A 13,502-nucleotide genomic window follows, 5' to 3' on the forward strand; every position below is an offset into this window, starting at 1 on the left:
TGTCTGCTCTGAAAAAGTCAGATAGAAACAGTAACAAATCTTAAATTTAGAGAATGTGTGCTCTGTTGCTTACTTATACCGCACTTACAGGAAATCTGAGTTTTAATTATCCAGTTATTTGCTTTAGTGGATTTTTAGTGCTTATGTTATTTGCCCTGTCTCCACGTTTATCTAAAAGGACGTGGTTTCAACGTGGCCCACCATCATAACTATAAGAGTTCTTCTGTTTTCTTTCTCCTCATTTCACTCAGCAGCATGAAGAGAACTGCCGACCAAATCGATTTCGAGGTCAAATGAGGCCGGTGGGTGGAATGGATACAACAGCCTTTTTTATTTCAACTGAAGCCACACACTCAGAGGACATATGCAAAGAATGAAAGAATTCATTTTCTGAGTAACATTCAACCATTTAATGATAAACAATTGACTCAAACATGTACAGTATATACAGTACATCTAAACTACATTGATCTGTGTACAATGATTGAAAAAAAACATGGCCATTGTCCCAACCGACATTAAACACGTACTGCAGAGTTAGTTTCACCCCGTTTGAGAAATCCAAGTCAACTGCTGTCCTCCCATTGGGCAATGTGCTTTGCAGCTGTGAAACGCACACAAACACACACATTATAGATATGTGCAATGCAAACATTTACAGAATTTTGCATGTTGAGCACAAAAGCATTGTCAAAAAAAAGGAAGTTAAGTGTGTGCATGAATGTCCAATAATCCTTCAATACTACTCAAATGTGGCTGTGAGGAAACTTTTAATCTGAAACATAACATAAGAGACTGAGACTCTTTAAATGCATATGGAAACACACACACACACACACACACACACAAGCGCAGACAGTGCTCTGGAGAAACAGCTTAGTGTCTGCCTCAGGCTGTGTTATATCCACTTATCATTTTATCACCAATTAACACAACACTGCAATGAAGGCAGGAAATCACTCTGAGGGGTGGAGGGCTCTGTGTGCTTATAATCAGCTGAATTTATGCATTTCACTCTTTGTTGCTTCAGTGAAAATGTCCTTTTATTTCGAGAGGACGGGTCGGAAAATTATTGATCAAAGAATATTCACATATGTTTAGCTTTGTTAATGACCACTACAGTATGCAGTTTAATTAGCGCTGATATATAATTTTACCAACAAAGCCCCTCTTGATCATGATCTGCTAGTCCTGTTTTACACTAACATAAACTACACAGAGAGAGACATTAGCAGGTCGTCAAAAAGCAGGTTGTAAAAAGGTGGCACTGGCAATGTTGACCACATTCAGAGCAGATCACTCATTCAGCTATGGGTGATCAATACCAGATTGCACAGCAACCACTAACAAAGACACACTCAAGTGGGCAAAACTCAACATCTGCCACCCTCTCATTCCTTACGATCAATGTAAGTGGTATGTGTGTGTCTAAACACTGCAGGCCTTTGTGGGGCTGATGTATATTGATCGCTCAAAGGCTCTGGATGGCGAGCACTGAGTGCCATTGATTTAGTCTGAGTGCCTTGTTTAAACGTGTAGGCAGGATCACACAGATCTTTCAATGTTGTGTTCATATCATTAATGGACACACCGGATTAGCATTTTAGACGTCACTCTGCTGTGATTATCAGCCACAGATAATTGTCTGAACGCAGAAGAGAACAGCAGGTGCTACTATCCAAACGATTACAAAAAGTTTTTAAGCTCCATTTAGTGATATTTTTTACATTAAACGCTGAATCAAATCAATGTCTCCACGTCAGTCTTCACACAGATCTTCAACAGATCACTGGAGCTGTGTGAAGTCCCCTTCTGCTTCAAAGGCTCCACAATAATCCCAGTCCCCAAGAAACCCTCCATCACAGGTTTAAATGACTACAGGCCTATCACCTTGACTAAGTGGTCATGAAAACCTTTGAGATACTGGTGTTGACCCATCCGAAGGACATCACAGGAGCCCTGCTGAACCCCCAGCAGTTTGTCTACCAGACAATGATGCACTACATCCTGCAACACCACGACTTCAGACTGGCGCTCCATCATGCCAGTCATCCTACTCACCAAACTCACCCAGCTCACTGTACCGGCTTTCGCCTCACAAACGTCCTGACAGACATGGGAATGAGTCCGTATACAGATGGCAGGCGGAGAAGTTCTGTGCAGTCAGAACAACCTGGAGCTGAATGCTCTTAAAACTGTGGAGATGACAGTGGACTTCAGGAGGAGCCCTCCATAAACATACTGAACAACACCGTGTCTGCTTTGGAAGCATTCAAGTTTCTGGGATACACCACCTCCGAAAACCTGAAGTGGAATTCCAACATGGACACCATCAGGAAAAAGGCCCAGCAGAGGATGTGCTTCCTGCTCCAGCTTAGGAAGTTCAACCTGCCTCAGAAGCTGCTGATACAATTCTACACCGTAATAATTCAGTCGGTTCTCTTTACGTTCATCATTGTGTGGTTTGGATCAGCCACCAAACACAGACCACAACGGACAGTCAGGACTGGCCATTAAAGTGGATTTTGAATATGTTGTGTGAAAGACTGAACCGACCACCGAGTCTGCAGCGCACACTTTTAGCTCACTGTTTCAGAATCAGAATCAGTTTCTGATTTAGTTTAGTTTTCTAGTCTTCACATTTAATTTATGGCTGAGTCTCATATCTCTTGCAAAAGATGTAACCTCAAACCCCCACATATGTTTCTCAGGATGAAAGGACAATCAGCGAGAGGACAAGCCAGTCTCTCTTGCAAGTCGATTGTGGGACACGCTGCTGCAGTTGATGAAACGCAACCAAATGTGCATAGTATTCAAAAGCAAGAGTAAAGGCAACAACACTTCACCCTCAACACTTTCATTCACCCTTACCCAGATGCAGCCTTACCATGCAGGCAAATGAATCGGTTCTGCGTTTTACATCGCTGGTCGTTCCAGTTAAAGGCACTTGATGCCTGCAGCTCCACACAGTTTCCAAAGCTAGAGAGAGAGAGATTAGTTTGAGCTTTTGATCAGAAAGCATTATTGTAAAGTTGAAAGGATTTTTAAATACTTTTTCAGACCAGTTTTGTTTGTTTAAATTTCTGATGAGGCAGAGGATAATATAGGTTTTTTACTACAGTCATTTACAAAGCAAACAAACACAGATTTTCAAATGTGGCCAAATAGATTCAGATACAGATAATGAAATCAAACAATAGCATTTAATTCAAACAAGACTACATGATTAAAAACTTGTTATTACTGATATAATAACTAGTTTATTATGAAAGTATTACCGACATATATGATAGCTGTTTAGATGGATCGATAGAACAGAGGAAGCGAGTGAGGCAGACACAGAAAGAGAGAGACATCTAGTGGTAAATGCGGAGGTTGCAAGTTAATCTCACTGTCATTTGGTAATTCCATTTATAAACAATAAAATGTATTTGAGTCAACCTTAGTGGATAATTTCATATTAAGTGCTATTTATGCTGGATGTTATTTCAGAGATGAAAACAAACGAAAGACCAAACTACAGAAATCTCTTGCAGTAATAAATTATACATGTTGTAGATCCTTAGCAGACACATCAGCAGATCTCACGGCAAAAAAGTGATTTTCTACCTTTCACATTATCTGCTTTTTGTCTGTTTGTTTAGCTCCCTTGCACTTAGCTGTCTGTTTATGATGTGCTCCGCGGGAGCTTTTGTCTGTTAGTAAATGTGTCTCTTACCCTTGGTTGTCAGGTTGCCCAAAGGCAAAGCTACTGAAACTAGGGATCTCTCCTGTGTCCCAGCGAAATGAGTCTTTCAGAGGCTTATATGTCAAACCTGTGGAGCAAAAACATTGCTGTCTTAACCGTGCAGCATCTCCATAACCTCCACCTGGTAGAACATCTGTTCAAAACTACAGCAGTGTCTGCCACCTAATCTGGTATTGCTGTTCGGTGTTAGAGAACATTATCATATCTTGAATTTTTTGGAGGAAAGACTGTACCCATCCAGAAGTTTCGGGTCTCAAAGTCACTGTTGGTGACCTCGTTGCTCGTCTCCAGCTGGCTGAGGTAAAACGCCAGGATGTCCTGAACCTTCTGATTGTAGATCTGAACTAGAATAGCTCGTCGTTCCTGGTGGTGTAAACAAAAGACAAGGCTACACTGGAAGTTGAATGAAATATGTTTAGTTCTATGACATAGTATGACTGTAGAGCTTGTCTCACTCTCTCAGTGGACAACACACACCTGTCTCTCACCTGACAGTGACTCTTTGCTCCATAGTAGGTGTCAGTATCTGAAGACACCATGAAGCAGTCACCATCTATCATCACATCACAGCTGTGGAAGGGAAACTGCACTTTCTCTGTTGAGACACAAGCCACCAAAATAAACAATAATGATTCATACCATCCATAATGGCTCAAGCTCAATGAACAGACTTAAATATGTTCTAATCTTTTTAGCCCTTACAGTTTTGCAGAATTATGTTGAGGGATATATAATAATAGAAACCAAATCAATTTACAAAAAATAATTGTGTTGCCTATTTAGCTAGAAGATATGAATACACAGAGACACATTCTGACAGTGTACATAGACTATTAAAGGTGTAAAAATGTACCCCTTCTACTCCCTACACTGTGGATCTTATTACCACTAAATGGTCTTTGATGCCACCTCTAATAAGTCACTATGCTAGATATTTCACCATGTTCTCATCATGTCACCAGACTCTCTTAAGATAAATACAGAATGTAGCAGCAACCACATGAATCTCCTCAGTATGTGTGTTTCTGTGCGTGCTTTTGAATTTGAAACCAATCTGTGTCTCAGAGTGGAAATTGCTGAGGTATATGAAAACACAAAGAAGCATACTGCACTTGCCTGCACACTCAGCACCACCATAGCCAACATCACACAAGCAAGAGCATTCTTCTTCTTTGAACCGACCGTGTACACACTGCACACTGCACCGTACTGAAAAACAGACACTTACAGTGAAACCTGCCTCTCTACTTTGAACGTTAAGGAAAACAGATCAATTTAATGAGGCCTGATATCAATATGTGTACTATATCCATACTGCTACGCTTGATGTTGATGATTGGTACCCTGGCAGAGGCGTCCGGTGAAGCCTGGGTCACACATACACTTGCAGGATGAGATGTTCAGATGGCCGTGTTGACCACAGCTCATTCGACATGGATTCCTTGGGATTTCTGATAATAGATGTGCAAGCACACATAAATGCACACACAAACAATGCAAAATGAACACCTGGAAATCTGATAATTTTAGCCAAAATCAGCAAAACTCTAATTCTCGTGAAAGTGATATAACCAGGATAGCATGGAATACACAAAATACTTTGTGAATGGCAAAGTAACTGGCATAAATGGTGAAAAACAGATTGCAAATTGCAATTGCAAACATATCATTGATAGGTGTGCAGAAATGGCCTTGAGGAGCATAATGGACACAACTACATTAGTGGTAGTAGTAGTGGGATACATTCTGTTTCTATCCTTCAAAAATACAGTGAGCATGACATGCATGTCTGTCCCATATATATACATAAACTGTCTTACCACATAATCCACCGACATGGTCCCAGAGTCTAAAGCAGCCCGACATGGAAGAGGTGCAGAGAGAGCAGTACAGCCCCGTCTTATAGGGCATCACCAGCCAACCATTCACTTCCCAGTTACCCCTGCAGCAATACAAATACATCACACAAGATCTAGAGTAGCGTAAGGTGGGGCTTAGAACCATATTAATGTTCAACATGTCTACATAGAACAGGTCTGAGGCCTTTGAGTAGGTAGTTTTACATTATCTTTTCTTTTTAGTACCAAGAACTCCCTGGAATGCAGTGTTGACCTTTCATGTAAGTAAAAGATTTGTGAGCTGGATTGCAGATAAAACCTTTTGTATTTTTGTTTAAAACTCAGTATTAATTTTAAAAGTATTAATTAATTTTCAGACTTTATCCTTTGCTGTTCTCAGATGAATTCATTAATACATTTTTTGGGGGGAAAACCTTGTTAATTGTTACCCAGGGTAATATGCACAGACAAACATCTCCGATATATCTCCTTCCCTCAGACACAGCTGGCTGGCACAGCCCACGTTACTTGAAGTGGCCCACACCAACTACACAACAACAGAAGATTTAGACACACTACATCAGCACACATCAGTACTGTAAAAGTGTGACTCCTCACAAACATAGGTAGAGATTGTATCTGCTTGTTTATACCTGTGTATAGTGTTGACAGGTGGCATTCTCCCTACATTGCCCACTCAAGTAGAGTAGATCTTTCCCCTCCTCAAACCAAGAGTGAATGGCATCAGAAAATGAGGTGACACCATCAGCAGAGAGATGTGTGTTCCACCCAATATGGCTGAAAGATGAGGCGTGTTGAGGAGGGGGGTCTGTGTGACACGATGCTGCCCTCTTCTTTGCAAGTAGGGCCAACTTCTCATTCCACTCCTGTAATGACAAAAATAAAAACACATCTTTCACTTTTAACATTTACAGTAAAACTCGTTAAAGGAAAACATAATTGTTGTCTCTGGCAGTATTTTACATGTACACAGGGAGGTCTACTGCTAACCAGCACACTGACTGTAGTCTGTAGAAGCTAACATTAAGTTACCATAATTACTTTATGTATCTGTGTGTTTCAGAAGCTTTCTCTGTCTTTTGATTCAATTCTTTAAAGCAGATCTGTTTGATAAAATCAAAGGTTTTCATCTCATCCTCTATAGTTTTCTGTGTCGGGCTCCAACAAACCTTCAGATTATATATATCATGTACACTTCTGTCAGATTTGACCATCAATATTAGTCACAGGTCATTTGTCTGCTGCCTCATGTACGTCAGAAACCCACGCAACATTTCTAGGACTTCTGAAGCTGTTTAATTCCACATAAATAATGAATAATCAATTATTTATTAAATTGAAGAATTCATGAGCGCATCAATATCACCAGCAGGAAATGTTCAAAATCAACTCTTTTAATTGTGAAAATATGTTACTGGGGTCTGTTGGACTTGGAGCTGCACATTAAATCTCAGATGAAGGTCATATTGTACTTTGTAGATATACTGATTAAAACTGAAAACGCTATTTGGCATGAAAGTTATTCCTAACAGTGCATGAGTGATTTTCTTATCCCGCATAATCCTTTTCAGGGGTCGGAGCCAGTCTTAGAGTACAGTTGGCAAAAGGCAGGGAGACACCGTGGGCAAGCTGCCAGTCCATGGCAGGGCCAACAAACTGACTGACACTCATCGTGTGCTACATATAAACACTTCACTAAGTCACACATTCTCCAAGATTTGTAGTGGCTGATTCAAATAAACAACTGGTTTCCACACAAACTTTCCACAATCAATCACTCTGCCCCATAAACTGGAGTACAAACGTCACATTCAGATACTCTCACTATAGGAAAGCCAACCGCATGTGGAAAGTTATAGATTCAATATGGAAAAGTATAACAAATGAATGAAATTACACATTTGAGTGAAGTTGAATCAACTGAAGTTTAATGTTTAGCAATTCTTCATTACTGCATCTTTAATTTGTTATTCTTCCTAAGAAGACTGGTACATTTTTAACTCTCTTGGGTAACATTTTCCGATAATAAAACACCCTAAATTAATGGTTTTTGTTTTAAATAATGGCTTTATCAGGGGTTATTAAATAATTTACTTTTTCAGTACTGAGTATTGAAAGAGATTACGATTGGAAATACAGCAATTACTAATCCTAATCCCAGTTGTAATTTTGACATTTGTTTTAAATCAACTTGTTCACTATCTGATGGAGGGTTGATATCACTTTAACAGACACATGTGAATAAAGTCTTGTATATGCACAAGCAGCTAAACAGTGAGGACGGGACTCGTTGTCGAGCCTGCTACTCGTTGGTGAGGGATGTGGAACTTTTTGTAACGTGTTTAATCGCCATTAAATATCAGAGCACTGGAAAAAAAAAAAATCCCTGTTTAACTGATGCTGCTCATTTTTCCCTTACACTTTCCACCTTAATCCCGCCAGCTCTCATCCTGTTAGTAATGGTTCACCACCATCAAAACCTTACAGGTACCTTATTAGAAAGTAGTACATTCTCTTAAATCTAATCAAATGTCTGTCCAACAACTTTTCTTTATGGTTAGACAGAGTCTGGAGGATAGACATCAGAAGTATGAGTGTGGCTTAAAAGGCGGAGCCCCCTTGAGTTCATTGTTCACTCTGCTCTCTGATGTCTGCCAGGCAAAGTCACACATTGATGCCACCAGAGGTCACTGGGCAATATTTCATCTAAGACATTTCATTTCAAGGCATGTCATGTTAAATCCACTGTGGGATTTGAATGTCTCACTTGGAAATAGGAGTTTATACTCTGTTTTTCCTACTTTGTGGCGCAATCAACAACTGCACTATACCAAATTACCGAAATCAATAAAGCTTGATATTTCTCTGCAAAGTTTTGCAGATCTGTTTGTCCCCCCGCAACTGCATTAAAATGGAAGCGCTGGAGCTTCAGAAGATCTGAGCATGGTTAATAAAATACAATCTCACAAAATGATTTGAATATCAAAAGTAAACGCTGAACTTTAATTTCTGTCTCAGAGAGTGAATATATGACCTCATAATACTTCCTCAAGAGCTCAAAGAAAACCTACAGACAGGGGTGTAAGAAAGGGAGGAGCATCACTCATTTCTTAAATATTGGTATTTTATCTCACCCTGAAAGCAAAGCCGAAAGGTCTATATTATAATCACTTCAACACAATCTCCCCACAATGCTTACTGGTTCATTCCTCTGTGAAAAAAAACCTCATTCAGATATTCACAAATACAGCCCAAGCCTTGAGCCTTTTAACGTTTATCAGTAAAGCTCTTTAATATGCCTCTTCAGCTCGGCAAAGCTTCCTCTAAGGGTTTTCACTGGGAAATTACCTGTAATACCACAGATGTGAATGCAGAATGATTATCCACATCCTCTTTTTCTCATTACTGCCTTATCAGTTGAGAACAGTTCTCCGAGGCTGAAGAGCAGTCGAAGAAAGGGGGCTCAGTCTGTACGGGTGGCTTTGAGGATGTAATCTATGACAAAGTGACAGTTTGCCCTGGCACCAATCTCATATTAGGCCCGGGTGATATCTAATGCATTGTGACTTTCATAATCCATCGTTACCTTGCAGCAATAATCACATGCAGACGAGACAGTTGTGCAGATAAGAACTGTATAGCGAAGCAATTGATGGAGTAAGATAAGAAGAGGATTTACTGTAGCTTGGGTGTTTTGCAGAGAGTGGGATTAAAAAGACCTGTCTAACATTAATATTAAGAATTGCTGCACATTCAGCAACACCTCACCATGACCCTGTCTTTATCACTCTAAGACAGTATTTTAACTATATTGTGTTGATCATTAAGAGACTAACACAAATATTCCTTGGTATCATTTCACTCACTTGATTTTGGCTTTATTCTGAATGTCCACACTATCATTTAGCCTCCAGAGCACAACAAATGATGCACTAACACAACTACCTCACACTGTAGATATCAGTACCACAGAGAAAGACAGCTCAGCTAAAAATACTTTTCTGATTCATGCCTTTGTTTAGTGATTTCACTTCTAAAAAATACATATTTTTGTGAAATAACTGGCGGTTTTGATGGACTTGTCCTCTAATAACAGTTGTCTTGTACAGGGACCAACACAAATGGTCACACTGTGGTGGGAGAACTGGAGACTTTTGATTGATTAATTGCTTTGTGTGCCATATTGAGCTTTGACTGTGTAGTATTGTGATTGACAAACAATAAAAACAGAGCTTTGTTGGAACTACAAGCCTCTCAGAACTGTTGACTCAAATCCAATTACACAACACATGTCTGACCATTACTGACACCATCATCATCATCATCATACAATACAATACTATTTGTCTCTTCTTGGGTTTTGCACGGGCAGCTGCAAGCTTGTTTGAACTCAAAACCATATTGGTTAAGTTTGTAACACATGGCCAAATATCTTCCACTGGTGAAGGGAGAGAAAGTCTAGAGTACAGAACAGCAACTCTTACCTTTGGTTTGAAAATCAGAAGGCAGGCTGACAATAATTTAAACTGCCTGAAACTCAAATTTAGGTGACAGCAGCATTCATACAATTCAGACACACACACACACACAAGAAACAGACAATAGATGCCACAAACCATTTTTTGCATGTTAGCTGCCATGGGTTTGACCCGGCTGCGCAGTCTATTGTGCTGGGCAACAATCTGCGAGTGCTCCTTTACCCCCAGCCCTGGAAAAAAACAGAAACGCTCATTTAGTTACTATGCCCCTGCTGCCGTCGCCATGGCAACGGAATGCAAATGTTTTGGGATGCTTGAGTGTGTGTGTGTGTGTGTGTGTGTGAGGTTGGAGAGTGGATTAGTCTGTCACAGCTTCCCTCTCAGTTTAAGGGTCAGTTGGGTTGAACACACAAACATTTAAAATTGAAAAGAAAACTCAAAAGAATATTTTTACAAATTGTGCCACGTACTGAGTAAACAAGCATCCCCTAAAATAGGATTCTTAGGCCGACAGTATAAATACAGTATAAGCACTATATAAACATATAGGAAGATAATGAATGTAAGTATAACACAAATGTAATTATAAATGTGTCTTCATAAGAGCAGAGATTTATAACATTTTAGTGTAGTTTCATGCTTTTATCAAATAAAACTTTTTCATCACTTAAAGTTTCTTATTACATATGAAGTAGAGATCTGCTCCTCAATGATAGGTTAATAATTTCGCCTTGCGTTTGGCAAAATGCCATCAAAATGGTAATTTTTAAGCTGATGCCAAACTGCTGTACAGCAGACAGAAAAATTGAGCCGCTGGTGCTTTGCCATGCGGATTTGGACAGCTAAGAATGCCCACTTGAGTCCACAGCTTAAAGGATTGCCACTTGATTGCAAACATAAGACAACAACTAAAACTTATCAAACTTATAAAATCGTATTATATTACACGTACTTGCTATCATTTAAATTGCATCTCGGAAACATGTCTAAAATATATTTAGCAGTCAAAGTAATGTGTGCTTGTTTCGTCAATCTGCACGAGGTCTAGACTAGAGTAAGCTACCGTCCCTCGTGGCCACCTGACTCGCGCACAGTTTGAAGTGTGTTTACCGGTGATGGTGGATTTCTGGAGCTCCGGTGTGTCTGTGATAATCCGGTTGGCGTAGATAAACGGAGGTAACAGAGACAAAACAACAAACAGATCCCAACACCGGGACGCTGTTCCGGACCCCATTGTGAACTCCTGAAGTTTCTCCAACAACAGTGGCCACTTTGCTCTCAGTTACTCTGCCTCTCTGCCCTTCTCCTCCCTCTTTTCACTAACTTTCACCGCGGGCTGCAGCGAGCAGAGCACACGAGCTATCTGTTCAAAGTACACTCACTGTAGTTAACTCTTCAATATTTTATTAAATCATTAGGATATTCTCCTAATCCTTCTTTTTTTTTTTTTTAACTAAATTGCCTTTCGACGAGATAAATATTAGCGCAAATCTCCAAAGTTGCACGATGAGAGTAAATCCTCATCATTCTCATGGAGGTAATTATAGAAAGTTGAGATTGACCTCTCATACTTAAAGAGCGAAAAAGAAAATGTCAGGTTAAAATGTTTCAGGATAAAAGACAAAATAGTTTAAATATCATACAAGTATTAGAAACAAAACAACTTCAAAAATACATTGAATCAAAGACACTTTCTCATAGCTCTTTTGTATGCTTTTCTTAACATGGCTTTGTTTCTAAATACTATAACTTTGGGAAAAAAATGTAATGTTTTTTAAATGACTTCTTTACTTAGCAGTCATCACAGCGAGTGGAATTATTGCAATCCTTTCCTTAAGTAAAATGAACCATACTAAACTGTATCTATGCAACATTATAAGAGAATATCATGCATCCAAAATTTTGCGAAACTAAAAGAATAGGCCTATGTGTTTCATTTTAGAGAGTTACATTTTTCTAAAAATGATTGGATTATTATCACAGATACATTAGCATGTATAGCCAGCTTTTTGAATTTAGACAGTTCAGTGCTTTAATTCATAACCAAACGTTTGTAAATTGATGTGATTTGTGTGTGAAATCACGATGTGTAAAGTACGACAATATCTACAAAGAAAGTTAAAAGTACAAGTTGTAGATTGGAATAATAAAGAAAATATAGAATCAAAATACTCACTAAAAAACAAGTATCTGACAAACATAATTAGTACCTGAGTACATTTAAAAGTAAATACTACTTTCCACCACTGACACAGGGTTTGCTAGTGCCAGTCAGCCGTCAGACCTTGATGACAAAACATGTCGCTTCATCATATCTATCATCATTTCCCGTTCTAAATGACAAGAAGAGAGCTTAGCGTGATGGTTCATCACTGTTGAATGAGCGGAAGTTTGTTTTGAGACACTGATGTCCATCATTCTGATGAATCAGACAAAGCTGTATTCCTGATCTATGGGCAGGCTGAGGTGCAAGAGGTGTTTCTTTTTTAAACTTAAGCGAAACCTGATTGTGATATTTTTTCAAAGTGTAGCAGAACATGAGATGGTAGAACTTTAAGTGGTACAAAATGATCCGATAGGTGTGAGTTTGGAAAGGTACAGGATGAAGCTGTCTGGGTGTCTGTTTGAACATGGTGACAATGTTTTTCTATGGACCCAGCGTGGGAAGCATGAATCATGCTTCCCACATTGTGAGATGATTCAGTGTGTGAAAATGACTGCAGAGAGACACAATAGACTATAATTTGTCTCCCTTGTGGGCTGAATGTGTTTCAGTCTCCTTGCTGGCAAGTTATTCTTATCTCTTTAATTTTGCTGCATCAGAAAAGGTACTGTCTGAACAAACAACAGCTTTGCACACAATCTGTTCTGGGCTCAGTCAGACATGGTCACCCACTAAGAGGATTTCCCAACGACCAGAGGAACGACTGCTTCCTTCCTGCTTGAGCTCAAATCAGTTCCCAAGAGCCTTAGCCTCCTCATTACTCTCTGAACTGCAGTGATGACAGAACTCCATCTCCAGACTAAATGTTTTCTCTACAGCAGCAGAGTTCAGTTACTTTGTTATTCTCAGACACACTCACATCTTTAACCTTTAATTTCAATTTTGGATCTCAATTTGGATTGCCTTTGTGGGCAGTTTTGTCTGTAGAATTGACGTAATTTTACTTCCTCCATAGCCGACAGTATTAAAGAAGATGCTGACGATACAGGCAACTTGCAGAGTGAAACTTGCAAAGTAATTTGAAAGAGCTGAAGAGCTGGGAGCTGGGTCTAAATTATTTAGATATAGGGGTAAATGATAAGAAAAAGGAATTTTTACCGCTGTAAATGACCATTGCTATCATCCTTCAGTATCAATATACTAAGGGATAGTTGATATTTACTACCTGTCATCTTTTCATATTCACTCAAGTG

At 39.4% G+C, this 13,502-nt stretch overlaps 1 protein-coding gene across 1 annotated transcript; it reads right to left on the reverse strand.

The window, feature by feature from the left end:
• Nucleotides 1-566: 566 nt before the first annotated feature.
• Nucleotides 567-11,319, reverse strand: LOC306697979 (C-type lectin domain family 18 member A-like; the record flags this gene model as incomplete). Its single annotated transcript, XM_079162105.1, has 12 exons — nucleotides 567-604; nucleotides 2,888-2,979; nucleotides 3,719-3,815; nucleotides 3,982-4,111; nucleotides 4,237-4,343; nucleotides 4,856-4,957; nucleotides 5,092-5,199; nucleotides 5,569-5,690; nucleotides 6,036-6,133; nucleotides 6,240-6,473; nucleotides 10,224-10,315; nucleotides 11,196-11,319. The coding sequence occupies 12 exons, from the start codon at nucleotides 11,317-11,319 to the stop codon at nucleotides 567-569; spliced, it is 1,344 nt and encodes a 447-aa protein (XP_079018231.1).
• Nucleotides 11,320-13,502: the final 2,183 nt, after the last annotated feature.

This window comes from Pholis gunnellus (genome assembly GCF_910591455.1).
Source record: "Pholis gunnellus genome assembly, chromosome: 1".
NCBI classification, from domain to species: Eukaryota; Metazoa; Chordata; class Actinopteri; order Perciformes; family Pholidae; genus Pholis; species Pholis gunnellus.